Genomic DNA, 17,559 nt, shown 5'->3' on the forward strand with positions numbered 1-17,559 from the left:
GGTACAGAGTTTCAATTTTGCAAGATGGAAAGGAGTTCTGGAAACAGGGTGGTGATGGTTGTACAGCATTACAATGTACTTAATACCATTGAACTGTACACTTAAAGATGGTGATGATGGTACATTTCATGTTATGTGTATTTTATCACAATTCAAAAAAAAATCCTGGGAAAACAAAACAGGCACTGGGGCTTCTGACTCCAAACTGAAGGCTCTTTCCCACACTCCTTATCAGCACCTCCTACAGAGGAGCTATAGTATGCCTCCTCTTCTAAGACCCTTTATTTTGTAATGAATTGAAAAGTTTGCAGAACTCACCTGCACCGAAATCCTAGGAGACCCACTTGCTTCTCCTAGAGCATTCATCCAGTTGGCCTAAACTCTGGCAAGTCAGAGTCTTTCCAGAAAGTGGGGAATTCTTTTTGAAAGAGGGCAGATCCTCTGTCTCAAGGAAATCACTGGGGGTCAAGTAATGCAATAATTATGATTGCCAACCTCAATTAGTACTTCCTGTGTGCCAGATACCTTGCTAAGGGCTTTTGCATACATTAGTTCTTTATAATGCTTCCATCAGTCCTACCAGGTAAGTAGACTGTCCCCATTTTACAGATGCGGAGATTAGGGATCAAAGAGTTTAGTTAACATGTCTGAGCTTGCATGTGTGCAAGAGCCAGGATTTTCATCTGAGTCTACCTGAATCTAGAATCTGTCTCTTAACCCCTGTGCTGTCTAAGGGGGTGGGGGGAGAAAAACTGGAGATATGACTATGTCTAGAGTGTTTTCCAACATAGGAACGGACAGATTTCTCTCTCCTACTGTGATATACTTTTCTTTTTCCCAGCAGATCATGGGACATCCTCTCATTTAGGCCAGTTTCTGTTTTGATTTCCTGGTGTCCTCTGAGATGCAGATGTGTATTCCTTTCCCTGGTGGGTCACGCTGCACTGTGGGGAGGACAGCATCTATTGCTTTCCCTAGGAAGTTGATATATGCATCCCGTTCCCTGGCAGTGTTCCTCTGCTATGAGGGCTTTCCCAAGGCCCTCACCCTGTTGTGTGGGAGAGTACTTCAGGTGATAACCTCATGGCCTAAGGCTGGGAAATATTATTTGGCTGGAAATGGCTTTTGTTTGCAAGGCTTAAACAGGTCAATAGCAGCTCAGCTTGTCATTTTCAGTTTACAAGAGATGCGTCAACAAGCCAGCAGAAACAGTAATAATTTCAGTAAGTTTCTTGAATGTTTACTGTGTGCCTGGAGTTGTGCTGAACAACTTTATATGGATTATTTCACTTAATCCTCACAACAGTCATATAAACTGGGGACAGTCCATTCTGTTACAACACTTATTTTGAAAATGCAAATTTGTTCTAATGCAATTGATGTATTAGGGAACATTTTGAGCATAATAATTTTGCTTTTGATTATGCATGATTTTGTCCGCAAGAAACACTAGGTGAAGGCAGAAAAACTGTAGCCAGCAGAAGCAAGCTGTATAGGAACAGTCAAAGTGCACACATCAAACCTGGACCAGCAGCTTCAGTCACCATGTGTTTTATGCGTCCCACCCCACAACGGATGTTTCAACTTTGTGTCCAATTCCAGGAGATCCTCCTCCTACACTTCACAACAGTTCATAAGCTTTCCACTTTTACAAACTTCAAGTCTGTCAAAAGTACCTACCATCTTTACTGTAGTACTTATGTACGTCTTAGTGATTTAGCATGTATAAAACTATTCCTTTATTTTATTATGTGTCACTGATGAAGTTTATAGGTGCTGCCCCTTCATTTTTAACTGGAAAAACTTCGTTTTTCCAGTTAAGCGCTGTGATTTTTACTGTCTGATTTGGCATAGCAAAATGACTTTTAGGATTGCATAGATGCTTCCAGCAGAACTGAATTTACTACCATTATTCCCGTGAGGCAGAAGAGGACCATGAAGCTAAGAAATTTGCTAAACATATTTTTATATTTTAAGTGACAGGTGGCAAAACCAAGATTCAAATCCCAGGCTACTTTACTCCCATGCCTGTACTCAAAACCCCTAAAGGATTAAAATAAATAAATAAATAGAAAGACTGTATGCGCTAATCTCTGATTATATCTGTAACGAGTAGATTGCCTCTTCTCCCAACTGTCAATCAAATCCTGGTTCTTTAAGCCAGAGCCACCGCAAATATGTAAGAGACCCTGAAGGTGTTTGAGTACAGCGGTGACCTGGTCCACAGAAATGCCTGTCTTGGTCCTTCCTCTTTCCCTCCTGGCCGCTGCCTGCCCAGGCTGGCTGGTGCTTGATATAGCTGCTACTGATGCTCCATCATGCAATCTGGAGTTATTAGCATCAAAGAACAAAAGCAAACAGCACCAGGGCTCTGGGGCTCAGTCCTCCATGAAGGTAGATGAATGAACCCTTATGTCAGGGATAAAGCTAACACCACCTAGACTTTTATGGAGACAACTCTTCCTGTGTTTGAAGAGCTCAGACACTGAGAGCCAGAAAGAGTCCTAGAACGGGAAACAGCCTCCTCGCTGCTAGAAATTTGCTTTAGTTCTTAACTAAAAAAATTGTTTCTGTTTGTTCTTGGGAGAAGAAGGGAAAACCGTATGCTTGACTTCCCTGGGGGCAGGAGCCAATAGGCCATTGGGGAGGTGCAGTCTTTGCCTTTTTTTTTCCTTCTAATGTTATGGCTCAGTGTAATCCTCAGTGGAAGACCTGCCCTGCCATCTGAGGGCCTGGGGAAGACTGTACATGGAGGCCAGTGGCTAGCCTTCCTTCTCTCACTGGTAGCACCAGGAAGGCCCTCATGCACATTTCTGTGACGCCCCAGCCTGCCAAAGTCCACAACTGCTGCAAAGGGCTTCTTCTTGGCCACTTCTTGACACTTGAGTGCTCCTATCAGTAGGTTGGGCTGCTTTGAGAGAATGGACCCTGGGAAGAGCCCCCGTCTGGATTTGGGGCAATTGGGCAAGGAATTCTGGGTATCAGAGCATATTCTATAAAGGTGGGGGCAAGTGTCGCTGGCTCCAGGTAGAAATATCGATTTGACCTGTGGACTCTTCAGGTCCTGGGCTGGGATGTGGCTGCATAGTCAACAGAGTGTGGCCCTCTAAAACTTACAGCCCAGGGCAGGGGCGCCAGTCGTTCAGGTCTATAGCATTACTGCATTTACCCCTTTCCTCTGTCCCTTGCAATACCTTTTTCTTACTTCTGTGAGGTGCCTAATATTCTCATACCTAATTTGTAGCTCCATGGGTCAGATGGTTTCTGTCCTAGTTTGCTCTTACATTAAAAAATATAGTTTGACCCTTACCTGGTATGCTACTGAGTCTGAGATATATAATCATAATGCATCCTCTCTAGGTCCTAGTTTTCTTATCTGTAAAATAGGATTAATAATGTCTTTTCCTGTTAAGGTTATAATGAGAATTAAATAAGATGATGCATATGACCTAGGGGAGGATGCCAATTCCCTTAAATCAATCTTATCTGGCTTTAAACTGTCTTTTCTTCTGCAGTTCACCCCTATTTTTGGCCCATTAAAAAATCAATACACAGATATGTATACACACATATTTACATAGATATTTCCTCAGCCCAGTTCTGGGGCCCAGAGCTGCTTTCCTATACCCCAGCCTGTATAATAGCACACAGAGTAAATATGAGCTTTGTTAGGATTAATATTACTTTCATGCAGTTTTGTCTTCATGTTTACCCTCTGATGGGGTGATAGTGCCAGAATGGTGATTGACAGAAAGGGGAATCCACAGCTGGATTTCCATGATTCAGGTTCTGACTCTACAGACCTTTTGCCAGTTACCCAAGCTTTTCTGTGCCTCAATTTCCTTATATGTAAAATGAGTGTGGTAATAGTTTCTACCTCATCGGGTTGCTGTGAGGCCCTTAGAACAAGGCCTAGCACATAGATAGCCCTCAGTCAATGTTAGGTGGTGGTTTTATTACCTTCATATATGAGAGGATAGGAGTATTATAAAAATCAACCCCAAGTCCCTCCTCTTGTCACATAGAAGGAAGGCAGACAGAGGAAGACAGACAGACACAGAAGGGATGCAGCTAAAGGTGTTTCTGACCCCTTGCCTTGCTGCTCCCCCATTTCTGAGGCTCTCATCTGCACAGCTCCCTCTGCCTGTGGATGCTACTGTTAGACCAGATGGGGTCTGTGTATGGGGGAGCAGCACAGGGCCCCAGGACTGGCCTGAGGAAATACATAGGTAAGTATGTGTGTGTGTGTGTGTGTGTGTGTATATATATATATATGTGTGTGTATATTAATTTTTAATAGACGAAAAGTGGGGGCAAATTGCAGAAGAAAAGGCAGTTGACAAACTAGGTACGATTGATCTAGGGGCAGTGGCATTTTCCCCTGTGCCAGCATACTTCCTCAGCTACCTCCTGCTGTTTTATTTTCTCATACTGCTGGGCCTGTAGTTTTCCAGAGTGCCACTGCATTTAAATCCATATTCTATTTTCTCTCCTAGAAAATAGGTCAGTCTCAAGGCAGAGTTCACCAGGTGGGATCCCAGAAGATTTGACTGGGACTTGCTTCCAGGAGGCTGGCTGTGCAGCCTGTCCCATGCTCCCCAGAGCTCCTCCAGTGGCATGGGGGAGTTGAAGTAGTAAGTTGGGGCAATCTTGGACTCATACCTTTCCTGATGATCTAGTACAAATGAAGGGTGAGGTGGGAGAGCTACCCCAACTGAGGTAGCAGTGAACGTCCTTTCTTTTCCCCCCAGTGGTTATGTGTTAGTTCATTCTCATGCTGCTGTGAAGGAATGCCTGAGACTGGGTAATTTATAAAGAAAAGAGGTTTAATTGACTCTCAGTTCTGCAGGGCTGGGGAGGCCTCAGGAGACTTACAATCATGGCAAAAGGGGAAGCAAATATGTCCTCCTTCACATAGCGGCAGGAAGGAGAAGTGCTGAGCAAAAGGGGGAAAAGCCCCTTATAAATCCATCAGATCTCGTGAGAACTGATTCGCTATCACAAGAACAGCATGAGGGTAACTGCCCCATGATTAAATCATCTCTCATGGGGTCCCTCCAATGACTTATGAGGATTATGGGAACTACAATTCAAGATGAGATTTGGATGGAGACACAGCCAAACCATATCGGGTAGAAGAACCACGTATTTCAAACTGCAGAAAATTGTTTCCTTTGGACTTGAGAATAATCATGCTGAGCATATGCATTTGTGGCTGAAGTCATTGTTGCATATGCAATAAGTGTCCGTGGGGTTCTGAATGGAGGCGGGAATGCCCTAATTTACTTCTTCTCTGGTTGTGATGCTGAAGAGAGTAGGTGAAAGATGGGGGTGAGTTTCTAATTCTTTCTTTCCGGTTTTGTTTCTCTTGTTTAGATCATGGAGATCCTAAGGGAGGTGGCTGCAACTGGGCCAGAGCTAGTTATCATCAGGATTATTTTTTCCCTTGAGAATTTCTTGAGTACCTGTTACCTACAGAGGATGTATGTGAGTGGTAGAGCTAGGAAGGTGAGAGGGGGATGGTAATGTAAGCCAGTCCTTGGTTTTTCTGTCATAACAGTAGAAATAACCAACTGAGCAGGTACAGCCTAGATGTTTTGTATTTGCTATTCCCCTGCCTAAATAGTCTTTGTCAGGTATACATAGAGTGTTTCTCACCTTCTTCAGGTATCAGCTCAAATATTACTTCCTCAGAAAGACCTTCTTTAACTACCTTCTCTAAAATGGGGATACTCTACTGGCACTTACTCTGCTTTTCCTTTCTTCTTGGTTCCAATCACTATTTGTCATTATATATCTGTTTTTATTTGCATTAAAACCCAAGAGTATTGACTGTTTCATTCAATGTTTGTGTCTCCAATGTTTAAAGCAGAGTCTGGCCTATAATAGATGCTCAGTCAATATGTATTGAATGGTGAATAGATGATCATTGATAAAACTCACGGAAATAGATACTTTTAGTATCTCCATTTATACATGGTAAGTTTGAGGCTCAGAGAAGCTAAGGCACTTGCCTCTAGATGAGGGAGTAGAACTGGGATTTGGTTCTAGGTCATCTTAATCCCTTTACTATATTAAGGAAAGCTGTTTTCTTCTGTGCTCCCCACATTTTTAGGTAAGCTGTCTTCATATGGTAACAAAGATGGAATATGGCCACTCCAGAGAAATGAAAGCATCCCATTTCCTGATGATTCCAGTAAAGTTCCCTGGGAAGACTCTCATTGGTTGAGTTTGGGTCACATGTCTGTTCTTGAGCCAATTATTGGAGACAGAATATTCTCAAGACCTGACCTGAGTCACATGGCTACTACCCTTGGAGCTCAAGTGGGAGTGGAGGACACCTCTACCAAACCACATGGGCTATGGGTGGGAAGTGGGGTTCCCTGGAAAACAGCTGAGCATTGTTGCAAGAAGAGGAAAAAGATGCTGGACAGGCAGTTTGGCAGATGGACACTGCTAAGGTTTTGATTCCTGCTTGCTAGCCATCCCCCTCCTTCGTCTGCCTCTTGCCTTTGCCATTTCATTCTGTCGGTCAGAATTGAGTCAAGAGATTCAGGTCACTCACTGCTTCTTGGGCCAGGGGCCAGGTGACAGACTGTCTCTATTCCTAAAGTTGGAATAATGCTCAGACCTGCCTCCAGGTCAGTGCCACAGCTAGGAACTGAGCTTGGACCTTGATCCCCAGCCAGAGGGTTTTGTTTGTTTGTTTTTGGTGGCATTGTTTCCCCTCTTTGACAACAATAGGTGCAGTATTTTTTACACGACAGGACTAGAACTATGTCAAGTTGAGACCTGAGGAGGGAAAACAAAAGAAATAGGATGGAATTTGTTTTGATCCTTGCTTCTTTTCACCCCCTCAGTTCATGCTGAGGAATGGGGTGGGAAAGAACCAGAGGGAGGGGAGATCTGGAGCAGATGTCCTTATTCATAGGTAGAAAAGTGGAACCCAAATCACTGGCTTCACTCCTGTGATCTCTTGGTGTTTCCAGTTAGCCATCTGGTCAATATATTTTGATATTTCCATCTGCAGTAATTCAAAGTGGTAACTATCAGAGTCGCTAACGTTTATGTAGCATTTGCCTTGTATTTAGTTCAGTGCTTTACAAGTATTTAACCTCATTTAATTCTCATACCACCCCCACGAGGGAGGCTCTGCTGTCATTCTCATTTTACAGCAGAGGAAGATGACGCTTAGAAGTTTAGTGATGGGTCCAAGGCCACAGACAGGCTGGGATTTGAACCAAAACCTGGTTCAAATCTTTGGAGTTCCAAGAAATTCTGTCTCCCTGGGACTTGGTGTCCCCAAAGAGCCTGTTTGTGTGAACAATGGTGTTGACATTCTCCAGTCACAGAACTCCACCACATGTAAATAGTTTGATATCCTGTTTAATTAAGGGGTATTTTAATAACTGCTATTCTAGGCAATTCATCAGTTACAGTTAATGACCCTGCCTAGTTATTTATACAGCATATTTTCCCTTTCCACCTCTTCTCTTCTTCCTGCCACTCATCCCTAAATCTAACACACTAGGAAACCTGAATGGGGGTGTGGCTGAGGGATGAGTCAGAGCTTTCTACAGGTTTCTTTGGGCAGATACAGCTTCTAGGGAAGGCAGGGTGGGCACTAGAGAAGTGCTCAGCTGTTGCTATGGGTGTGTTTCTTTTTTATTCTGGGGCACAGCTTCGTTGGTCAGCACCTGGATTTTCGCAAGAGCCCTAGGGACACACTGGAGCTTTACAAATCTGATTGCAGGTTTTTCATTATTGGTTGGCATGAAGAACATTACCCATCTTGTTCAGGCAGCAAATTAGAGGCACAGAGAATAAACCATGACCCACTCGTGGGGTAGGTGGGAGATGCTCTCTCAGCTTCCCCAAGGCTTCAACATGATCACTTTAATCTGCAAACTGAATCAGGTCCTGTTTGCTCTTGAGGGACCTAGGCTTCAGTTGAATGGATGATGGACTGGGTGGGATTCAAGAGATTCAGTCTCTGAATATTTTCTAGTCTCTGCCCCTGAAGTAGCTGTGTGACTTTGTACAGGTCTCTCCACGTTTTTCATCCTCCATCTTAACAAAAAAGAACTAAATTGGGTACTTAGCATCTATGGCTACTCCAGATCCACCATTCAGTGATTCTAAGTGAGTTATCAAACACTGCCAGATTGGTCAGTGGTTTCCAGAAGCAGCCCCTTATTCCTTCTCCTCTGCTGTAGAATATCCTCTCAGGTTGGGTCTAGGGTTTTAACAGTGCCTTGGGCTGCTCTGGGTTATGCTTCCCCAGCACGATTCTATTTCACATCTGAGGGAAGGAGGAAGAAATTATATTGTTCATGGAGCTGATAGGAGTAAACCGTTCTTCATTTTTTTTGAAAGTTCATTGGCTTAATTCAAATGTCAATCTTTCTAGGGTTGGGTGTTTATTCATAGTTGTCAAAAGTGATTTCAAATGGCAATTTCTGTCATTAGTGATGGGGTGAAAAGCAAGGAAAGCAATTAAAGGAGGAGGCAGGATTTCAATTTGTATGTGGATGATCTACCACACACAATCTCACGTACACACACTGTTGTCTGTGATGAAGAATGGTCACTGAGTATACTGGGGAGGGGAGGAATTGTCAATATTTTGTGATCTTATGTCCTTCAAGTCCTGTGTGGTGAATAATGCTATAACTTGCTCTTAATTCTTATGCTTCTTTTGCTTTCTTTCTCAAGGGAGTGGTTTATTATTACTTTTTCTCTCTGCTGGGAAACCTTGCTTGACTTCATGTCCAGTGTTTGGTATCCGAAGAGGAGGAGGAGGATTTGCTTTGGTGTCAGTGTGCAGAAATCAACCAGAATATTTTGATTAATATTCTTGCAGGATTCCAGTCTGCTTGGCTTTTTGAAGCCCTATCTGATTCCAGGATGATGTCTTTCCGGACAGATGTGAAGCTTACCTCTCTTGCTACATGCACAGTGAAAAGGGAGCTTGGCTCCTCGGCTTGCATGGGTGGTTTTGGGTGAAGGTAGCGCTAAGTGCTCAGAAAATGAGCACCTTTGGGGCTTGCATGAACTTGATAGTCATGCAAGGGCACATGGCATTGTGTGTGTGTGCTGCTAACACTCTTCTTCCTTTTTCTCCCCTTCTTTCTCCTCTCTCCTTTTCCTGCCCTTTGAAAATGCTGCCACAGATGTCAGTCAAGGTCCAGGTGAGTCTTTGTGTTTGCACAGCTGCTGTGAGAATTTCCCCTCTGCTATATTGTGCATGGTTTGAGTCTGAGTGAGACTTAATTCTGAGTATGTTGCATTTTCACTGATCTAGGTTTAGAAGAAATGCCTTGAATTGATGGATTTGTATTGGTTTTGAAAAACCATTTTAAAACCAAAGGAATATGGTTCTCATACTTAATATAATCTCTTCCTTCTCATTAGTATTTCTGGGTGATTCAGAAAACGAGCATTTTGGGGAAAGTACTTGGAAAGATGTTCTTAGATATGTCTTCCCCAATTTACTGAACAATTTTTGCTTTTTCTTCCATACATCTGCTTATCTTCTCCAGATTCATGTGGTTCAAAGTAGAAGATATGACATACTTCGCATGGAAAATATGATGTGCGTGAAAGGAGATTTCTTTCTTTTTATTCTAAGAAATGTCTTTTTAATAATGAAATCAGCAATATTTATTTTTTTCATGGTTATGTAAATAATACATGTTCACTGTGGAAAAAAAGAGGGATGGTTTGAATAAATGGTTTTTGTCAATGGAAAAATAAAAGAACCCCCTTTATAATAATTATGCCTTTCTCTTTTTAAAGTATGTCTTCATGCAGAGTCCTGGTTTTAGGCATTGTATGTGTACAGACACATTTATGTGTACATATACAAAAAATCATCCGAACTGATGCAACCCTTTATGGTTAAGTATCAGAAGACTTAGAATGGTTTTGAGACTATTCTGAACTGGCTAGCACTTTGAGTTAAGAAGAAGAATTAACTAAATAGGAAGGGAGCATCATCTTAGGTATTTTCATGTGTTTTCTTGTTTAGTCCTTTTAACATTTAATTTTTATGGCATTAATACCAGATAGGTATCATTATATTCATTTTAATGTACAGGAATGTAGGGCCTGTTAGGTTAAACAGTTTTGCCCATGGTAATAGAGCCTGTCATGGTAGCCCTGGGATTTGAACTTCTGATTCTCACTCCATTGGAAAATGCTGGGACCTATCAATGAAAATTCTCAGTGATTGAAGATTTTGTAAGTATTTCCTAATGAGACTATTGCTTATTTGTTTGTTTTTGCTTAGAGATAATATGATATTTTCTTTATTAGCAGCCCTCTTTCCAAATGAATTTATCTTTTATTTGTCTTAAATATCCAAAATAATCTACCAGACTTCAGTAGGGTTCTTCTGATCGTTGTTCTATGTGGGCCCTTACACAACATAAAAGAAGAATACAGCTATTCTACTTAATGCAGAGAGTGTCTCTCCATTTCTTCCTGCCTGCCCCCTACCTTTGAAAATAATTGGTATTTGAACCAAAGCCCAGGACAGCATTTCCTAGGAAGATGCCATTAAATTTATTATTTCTATTTAATAGTATTTTAGTTCACTCACTCACTCAACAAATATTTGCGTTCCAGGAACTGTTCTAGGCCACGGGGACAAAACAGTGAACAAAACAGAAGACAATCAGTGCCCTCGTGGGCCTTTTATTTTTAGGCAGAGGCAGACAGTGAACTAAAATGTACACACAGACACTCACATACATGTGTATGTATACATATACTTTATGTGCATGCATGTATACACATATATATGTATATTTTGTATGTATTACATATATATAGAATCGGGGGGTGGGTGAGAAGTGCTGTGGAGGAAATTGAAGCAGGATAGAGGAGAAGTCCCTAATTTACAATAGGTAGTCAGGGAAGTACCCTCTGATAAGATGATATTTGCTGGGAAATCTCAAGGAAGCAAGGGAGTAAGCCTAACACCTTGTTTTGTTTGTAAAGTGCAATGTGGCTTCTCTTTCTAGGTCCCAGCAGAGATGTGTCCAGGGGTTACCACATAGAGCTGGGCCCTGCATAGGGTCTCTCAGCCAAGGGGACGAATTGAGGTGTGAATCCAGCCTGCGTTCCTCTTGCCAAACCTGACCAAAGGGGCATCTTTTTCTAGAACTCACACAGCACCATATTGGTTCTGGATGAGATAGCATGGCAGAGTGAAAACCAGTGGACCTGTAGGCCTTCTTCCGTCCTTTCAAAGAGGTAGAGGTCTGTGAGTCACCCTGTAACCTGGGGACAGGAGCAGGGCTGTGGGGGCGTCCCAGTGACACTCACTGTTCCCTGATCAGATATGTTTTTTCCAGGTCCTTGGGCTCTCACTCACCCAAGAATGGGGAGGAGACCCAGGCAGCACAGTGATATTGTTTAAGTAAATATCAGATCCAAAGAGCTTTGCAGAAAAGTGATTTATTATGGAGAGAGAGAGAGAGAGAGCAAGAGAGAGAGAGAGAGCGAGAGAGTGAGTGCACCCACACTGTCGTGGGAAGGGATCCAGAGATGAAGTCTGCACAGGTGAGAGGCAGGGGACTTTTAATTTGCGAATTACTCCTGCCCTATTCAGGTTCTTGTCCCATGAGAAGAGTTCCTTTAAACTTCCACTGGAATGATTGATTTTTGACTTTGCTATTGGATTGGCTGCCCGGCCCACAGTCCTCCCAGAGCTTTTCATGGGCTTTGTAAACAAAGGAAGCTCACCTGGGCAGTCTACCTTCCCACCCATGGGAAAATTAGACAAAGAACTCTAGGCTCCCCGATTGGTTTGGGGGTGGCGCAGGTGGATAGAGGTATGGTGCTGGGAAGTTCTGCCTTTGAAACCACGCCCCTTGTGGACCTGGGAAGAGAAATTAACATAGGCCCTCAACCCTTCCTCAGATAACAGCAGCTATGACCAGCCTGACCCACACCATTTCAATTTCATGGCTGCTGTCTCATGTGGTTCTCTTATCTCTCTGAGGGGTGTGGCCTGAGCCCATTTCAGTGCTGAGGAAGTTGAGGCCCAAGGGAGTTAACTGATGTGTGACAGTCACCCAGCTGTTGAGTGACAGGGCCAAGAGGGGATTACAGCCTAATTTCACATCTCCTGCTCTTCATTCTGTCCTTGAAGTGTCAAGGGCTGATTGCCAATCTTGCAGCCCCACCAACCCCTTGCTTTTTTGTGGTTTCTAAGCCTGAAGCAAATCACTGGTTTGGAACCTTCTCTTGTCGTCCTGGACATGGCTGGAGGTGGCCTGAGCATGCCTGGCCCTGGCTGAGGTCAGTGGGGCCCTCCTGCCTCTCTGAGCCCCTGGCCAGGCATTCTGGAGCCAGCAGCGCTGTGGTTCTGAAACAAGAAGCCCTTAGTGGTTCTCTGACTTCTTTTTCCTTCCCCTCAGGAAGACAAATTGGGGATTTTATGAGCTAATGTAACTATTTACCCAGAGGCCGCTGGAAGACTATAAAGGGACAATTGATTAATTGATTAATTTTACATGTGGAGGAGATGAGTTAGAAGTAACCCTACTGTAAAACAGTCTGAGATGAGGCCTGGTAGGCAACACCTTTCCTAAGGTCCCAGAGACAGGATGGGGACTCAGGATGGGACACCCAGGAAAAAGGAGCAGGCACATTTTCTTCCATTTCACGGGGCGAAATCCATATCTCCTTCTCCTAGTCTTTGGGGACGAGATTCAGAACAATAACAGTAACAATAAGCAGTTGGCAGGTGCTGAAGAGGGCCAGGGAGCCCTGCTCTGACACCTCCCCTGCATCTCTTGACCCTCTACGTCAGCCCCTCCAGGTTGGTGTTACCATCCTCAGCACAGAGGAAGAAAAGTTGCCGCAAGGAGCTTCAGTAACTTGCCTGGGTCACCTCCTGCTAATGATTAGGCCAGGATCCCGGATCTGCCTGTCTTCAAAGCCTGTGCTCTTGTTCTTCCAGACCCTGCCTTTCGAGCTATGGGACAGGCTGTGTCCTGTTTGTGTTTGTGTACCCAGCTCTTTGCACAGCACATGGCACTGAGCTTAACCTCAAAAATCTCTGTTGAACAAGAAGTATGGCCACAAGCAAATGGAGGATTTTGAGTTTGTAGGTTCCAAGACATGGTAGAGTTTAACGAGTATCCTGTCCAAAGAGTACAAACTGAGGACCAAGAAGGGAAGGGACCTGTCCAAGGCCATGTAACCCATTTGTGGCCTGGCGGGGACCCCTGTCAAATACCTTATCCCATGCTTTTGTACATTGGGATTTGTCACTGGTCTTCCTGGGTTGCTTCAGGGCAGAGGTAGGCATCTCTGCCCTGCCTTTAACTTTCCCCTGCCTTTTGCCTGTTCTGGAACTCTCTGGAAGCCATTTGGAAGTGAGAAAGAGGGAAGAGTCGTGGGTTAGAGCCCAGGAAACAATTCTGGGACCTATGGGTATGAGGCCCTTCTTCTCCCCTCCCCCAGTGCATCTCCCTCCTGCCTGGAGGGGCTGTTTATGGTTCTCCAATGACAGCCTCTCTCCTCAGAAGGGATAATTTCGCAGGCTCTGCCTGCTGATTAGACCTGGAATTTAAATGAATAACTGTGACCTTGTGGAAGTGCCCTAGTTATTCAGAGGCCCAATGAGGAAATAGGCCTCCTGCTTCCGTCCATCAGAGCCCTGGCAGGCACGGCGGGAGGGGCTCCTGTCTGCCGGGTTCTCGGGAGGCCTCTGTCTGCTGTTGCCAAAGGAACAGACGCCTTTGCAGGAGCCTTCCCCTACCCGCTCTTGGTCCCCGCCCCGTGTTGTCTTCCTCCTCTATTGTAAGTCATCTCAGGCTGTCCTTGGGGAGGGGACCTGATTATGTGTCCCAGGTCCTGCCCTGTCTCCAGGGAGCCACTCAGTCCAGCCTGAAGAACACTGTTCTGAACCCATAGTCTAGAGACAGCATGAGTCTGACTTGTGTTTGTGGACACGAAGGGGATGCACTTGAAGCTTGTTTCTCACAGGGTGACCTGCAGGACTGACCAGGCTCTCAGGCCTGCTGAATCCGAATCTGCATTTTATCCGGACCTCTAAGTGTATATTCATTAAAGTTTGAGCCACACTGACCTCAAATTGCCATTCTCTCCTCCCCTTTGGGGCCCACAGGGCTGTCTTTACCAAGAAGTTGCAGTTCACCTCGCTAAAGCCCTCATCTTCCTCTCCTGTGCTGGGCACAGAATGAGATATCTGATCTGGTTGGCAGGATGAAGGAGAATGAGATTAGGGAAGGGAACAAGAATGCATATTTATCGACTACTTAGTCTGCACTGGTCACTGTCAGGCACACTCTGTCTCACACCTTACTTCTTTCATGTAGATGTAAGACAAGATAGCATAGGATGGAGCAGGAGTTGGCAAACTACAGTTTGAGGGTCAAATCCAGCTTGTGGCCTGGATTTGTACGGTTTGAAAGCTAAGAATGGGTTTTATATTTTTAAATGGCTGGAAATAGTCAAAAGACAAACAATTTGTAAGACAAAAATTATATGAAATTTGAATTTCGATGCTCATAAAGTTCTTTTGGAACATAGCCACACCTATTCCTTTATGAATTGTCTCCAGCTACTTTTTCTTTTTTGAGATGCAGTTTTGCTCTTGTCACTCAGGCTGGCATGTAATGGTGTAATCTCGGCTTACTGCAACCTCCGCCTCCTGGGTTCAAGCGATTCTCCTGCCTCAGCCTCTCGAGTAGCTGGGATTACACGTGTGCACCATCAAACCCAGCAAATTTTTTTATTTTTAGTAGAGATGGGGTTTCACCATGTTGGTCAGGCTGGTCTCGAACCCCTGACCTCCTGTGAACCACCTGCCTTAGCCTCCCAAAGTGCTGGGATTACAGGTGTGAGCCACCGCGCCTGGCCTGTCTTTGGCTACTTTTGAGCTGCACAGGCAGGGTTGCATAGCTGTGATAGAGCCTTACACAGCCTGGAAAGTGTTTACCATTTGGCTCTTTATTAAACAGAAGTTTGCTACGTCTGGGTTAGAGCCAGATGCCTGGTTGACAAGCTGTCTCAATCAATGCACTGTGACCTATTCAAGTTACTTTACCTTTGTGGGGGTTCCACTTTCACCTGCAAAATGGGGACAATAAGAGAACCTGCCTCATGGAGTTGTTTCGAAGATTGTGAGCTTGTGCATGTAAAGTCTTTAGAACGGTGCCTGGCACATAGCCATGTATAAAATGGCTATTACTATAAATGTGAAAGGAAAATAAACCTTGGGATCCTGAAATCACTAAGCTCAAGGGTAAAGCTGGGAGCTGCTTAGGGGAAACCTGCCTCTCATTCTATTCAAAGCCACCCCTCTGCTCATTGAGATATCCAATTGCCTCCTTTGGAAAGGCTCATCAGAAACTCAAAAAAATGCAACCATTCATCTCTCACCTATCTGTGACCTGGAAGCCCCCTCCCCGCTTTCTGCCTTTGCTTCAAGTTGTCCTGCCTTTTCAATATACTTTTTACATATATAAAACCAATATACTCTTTACATATATTGATTGATGTCTCATGCCTCCCTAAAATATATAAAGCCAAGCTGTGCCCTGACCCTCTTGGGCTGAGGCTGTGTCAGAGTGCATCCTCAACCTCAACAAAATCAAGTTTCTAAATTAACTGAGACTTGTCTCAAATTTTGGGGGTTCACATAAGCTATCTCATTTGATCCTTTGAGCACATGTCTCCATTTTATAGATGAAGATACTTTGGCCCAGAAAGTTTTTTAAAAAATGGAAAACCAACCCCCCGCTTGTAGCTGTGTCTTGGTCTCCATAATTGTCTAGAGGCATAGTCCTGTGCAGTGCTGTAGAACCTCCCAGACACACCTACTGTTCTCTCCTGTTGCATGTTCTCTCCTATCGGTCCTGCCCTTTGCGCTTCCAGTGAAGAGGTCCCTCAAACTTAGATCCCAGCCATTGTTTGCAAGTGGGGCTTAGGAACCGGTAAAAGGGGGCAAAGGAGACCAGTATTTTATAGAGAACCCACAGTGTGCCAGGCATCTACCACTTCACAGATGAAGGACCTGGGGCTCCAAGACATTGTATCCTTTGCCCGAGTCAGAAGCAGGTATGGTAAGTTTCAGAATGTAAATTCAGGCCTGGAATTTCTGCTTGGTAGTTCTGCCACTTTTCTCAGGAGCTGTACGCCCTTGAGCAAGTCAGGTAACCTCTCTGGGCAGTAGGCTTCTTTTCAACCTAATAGATTAGCGGCAGATGAGCTTTCAGGTTTCTTTGATTCTGAGGCACTATGCTTAGACCATCTGACTGAGATACCTTGTGGAATAGCAACCAGGAGAATGCCTTCTCCATTACCAAAGACTTAAACCTCCTAACTCCAGTAGTGCCTATAAGATACTTTTTTTTTTCTTTGCTATTCTTTGGGGCAGTAGTCCCTCTTGCTTTTCTTCCTTACTACCTTATTGGAAAACACACTTGACATTTTTGAGCTTGTATTTTGAGCCAGGAATGGAAATGTTAAGCTTTGCATGCCTCATTTAATGCTTCTGATATCCCTAGGAGGTAAATTGCTGTTTGGCCCATTTCACCCAGAAACAAACTGAGGCTCAGGTACAATAAGTAACTCACTGATACAACTCAGTAAAAAGTGATGGAACAGAATGCAAACCCTGGAAGTGTGGCCCAGGAGACATCTCCTAGGGAGTTCCACTAGAGTGTACACTCCACAAAGGCACACTGCTGTTTACAATTGTGGCCTCCTGGCCCAGAACAGTGCCAATAGGTCACAGGCACAGAATAAAACTTCCTGAATGAATCAGCGGTGCTTAGGACTCAGCTCTTAGTTTTATTCCACACCCCGCTGAAAGAAAGTTCACTTTTTATTGGGGTTCACTCTGAGACAGAAGGTAAATGAATGAATCTTTATTCAGTGCCCATCTTGGGCTTGGCTCAGTGGGAGATGCAGGCTGCAGGGAAATCTACCTCCATTGCGTGTAATTAGATTGGAAGGGGGCCCTCAGCTGGGCTAACAGTGCTCAGCTCCCAGCCAATTGCCTGGCTGGGGCCCAGGAAGACCCCCCCTGGCTCCCGTAGCTGTTCTTGATGAGTGTGAGTAAGGAGCTGCTTCTTATCCTGCCTCCAGCATTGGCGCACTCAGGGACACAGATCACTGGGCCTTGGTGCTTTTTTCTAGAGCCTTTCGAAATCCCTCCTTTATTGTCTTAGACAGGCAGACCCACCGGGGTATTTGTTATGGTCACATTTCATTTCCCAGTTCTGGAGGGCAAGGCCGGAGTTTTAGCTGGAAAAACCATGAGTGATATCCTGCCCCTGCCCCTGCCAAATGGGCAAAGGTATTTATTTGCTGTTCCAGTGTTGAGGGGCAGCAGTAGCATTTAGAAGGAAGGGGCAATGAATGCTAAACTTGCCATGATATGCCGGAGAGCCTCATTCAAAGGTTTGCACTGCTCAAAATGTCATTGATGAGGCACTGAAAGAATATTCTAGACCAGCTCCCTCCCTGTCCAGGAGGGGGAAATGAGGCAACAGACCTCCCACGTGACTCAGC

The 17,559-nt window shown here is 44.4% G+C and overlaps 1 protein-coding gene across 39 annotated transcripts in view; it reads left to right on the forward strand.

The window, feature by feature from the left end:
• NRXN3 (neurexin 3) overlaps positions 1 to 17,559 on the forward strand; it is a 1,708,033-nt gene that overhangs the window by 101,386 nt on the left and 1,589,088 nt on the right. For 28 of the 39 annotated variants that reach the window (XR_013521429.1, XR_013521430.1, XR_013521431.1 and 25 more), the window contains one exon: positions 9,174 to 9,191. The exons of the other annotated variants lie outside the window; for them this stretch is intronic. Coding sequence is in view for 24 of the 28 variants with exons in the window: in XM_078335524.1 (XP_078191650.1) it covers positions 9,174 to 9,191 (18 nt within the window). In the remaining 4 variants the exon portion in view is untranslated. The remainder of the gene's footprint in view (positions 1 to 9,173; positions 9,192 to 17,559) is intronic. 39 annotated transcript variants of the gene reach the window in all.

The sequence above is a fragment of the Callithrix jacchus genome, chromosome 8 (genome assembly GCF_049354715.1).
Source record: "Callithrix jacchus isolate 240 chromosome 8, calJac240_pri, whole genome shotgun sequence".
NCBI classification, from domain to species: Eukaryota; Metazoa; Chordata; class Mammalia; order Primates; family Cebidae; genus Callithrix; species Callithrix jacchus.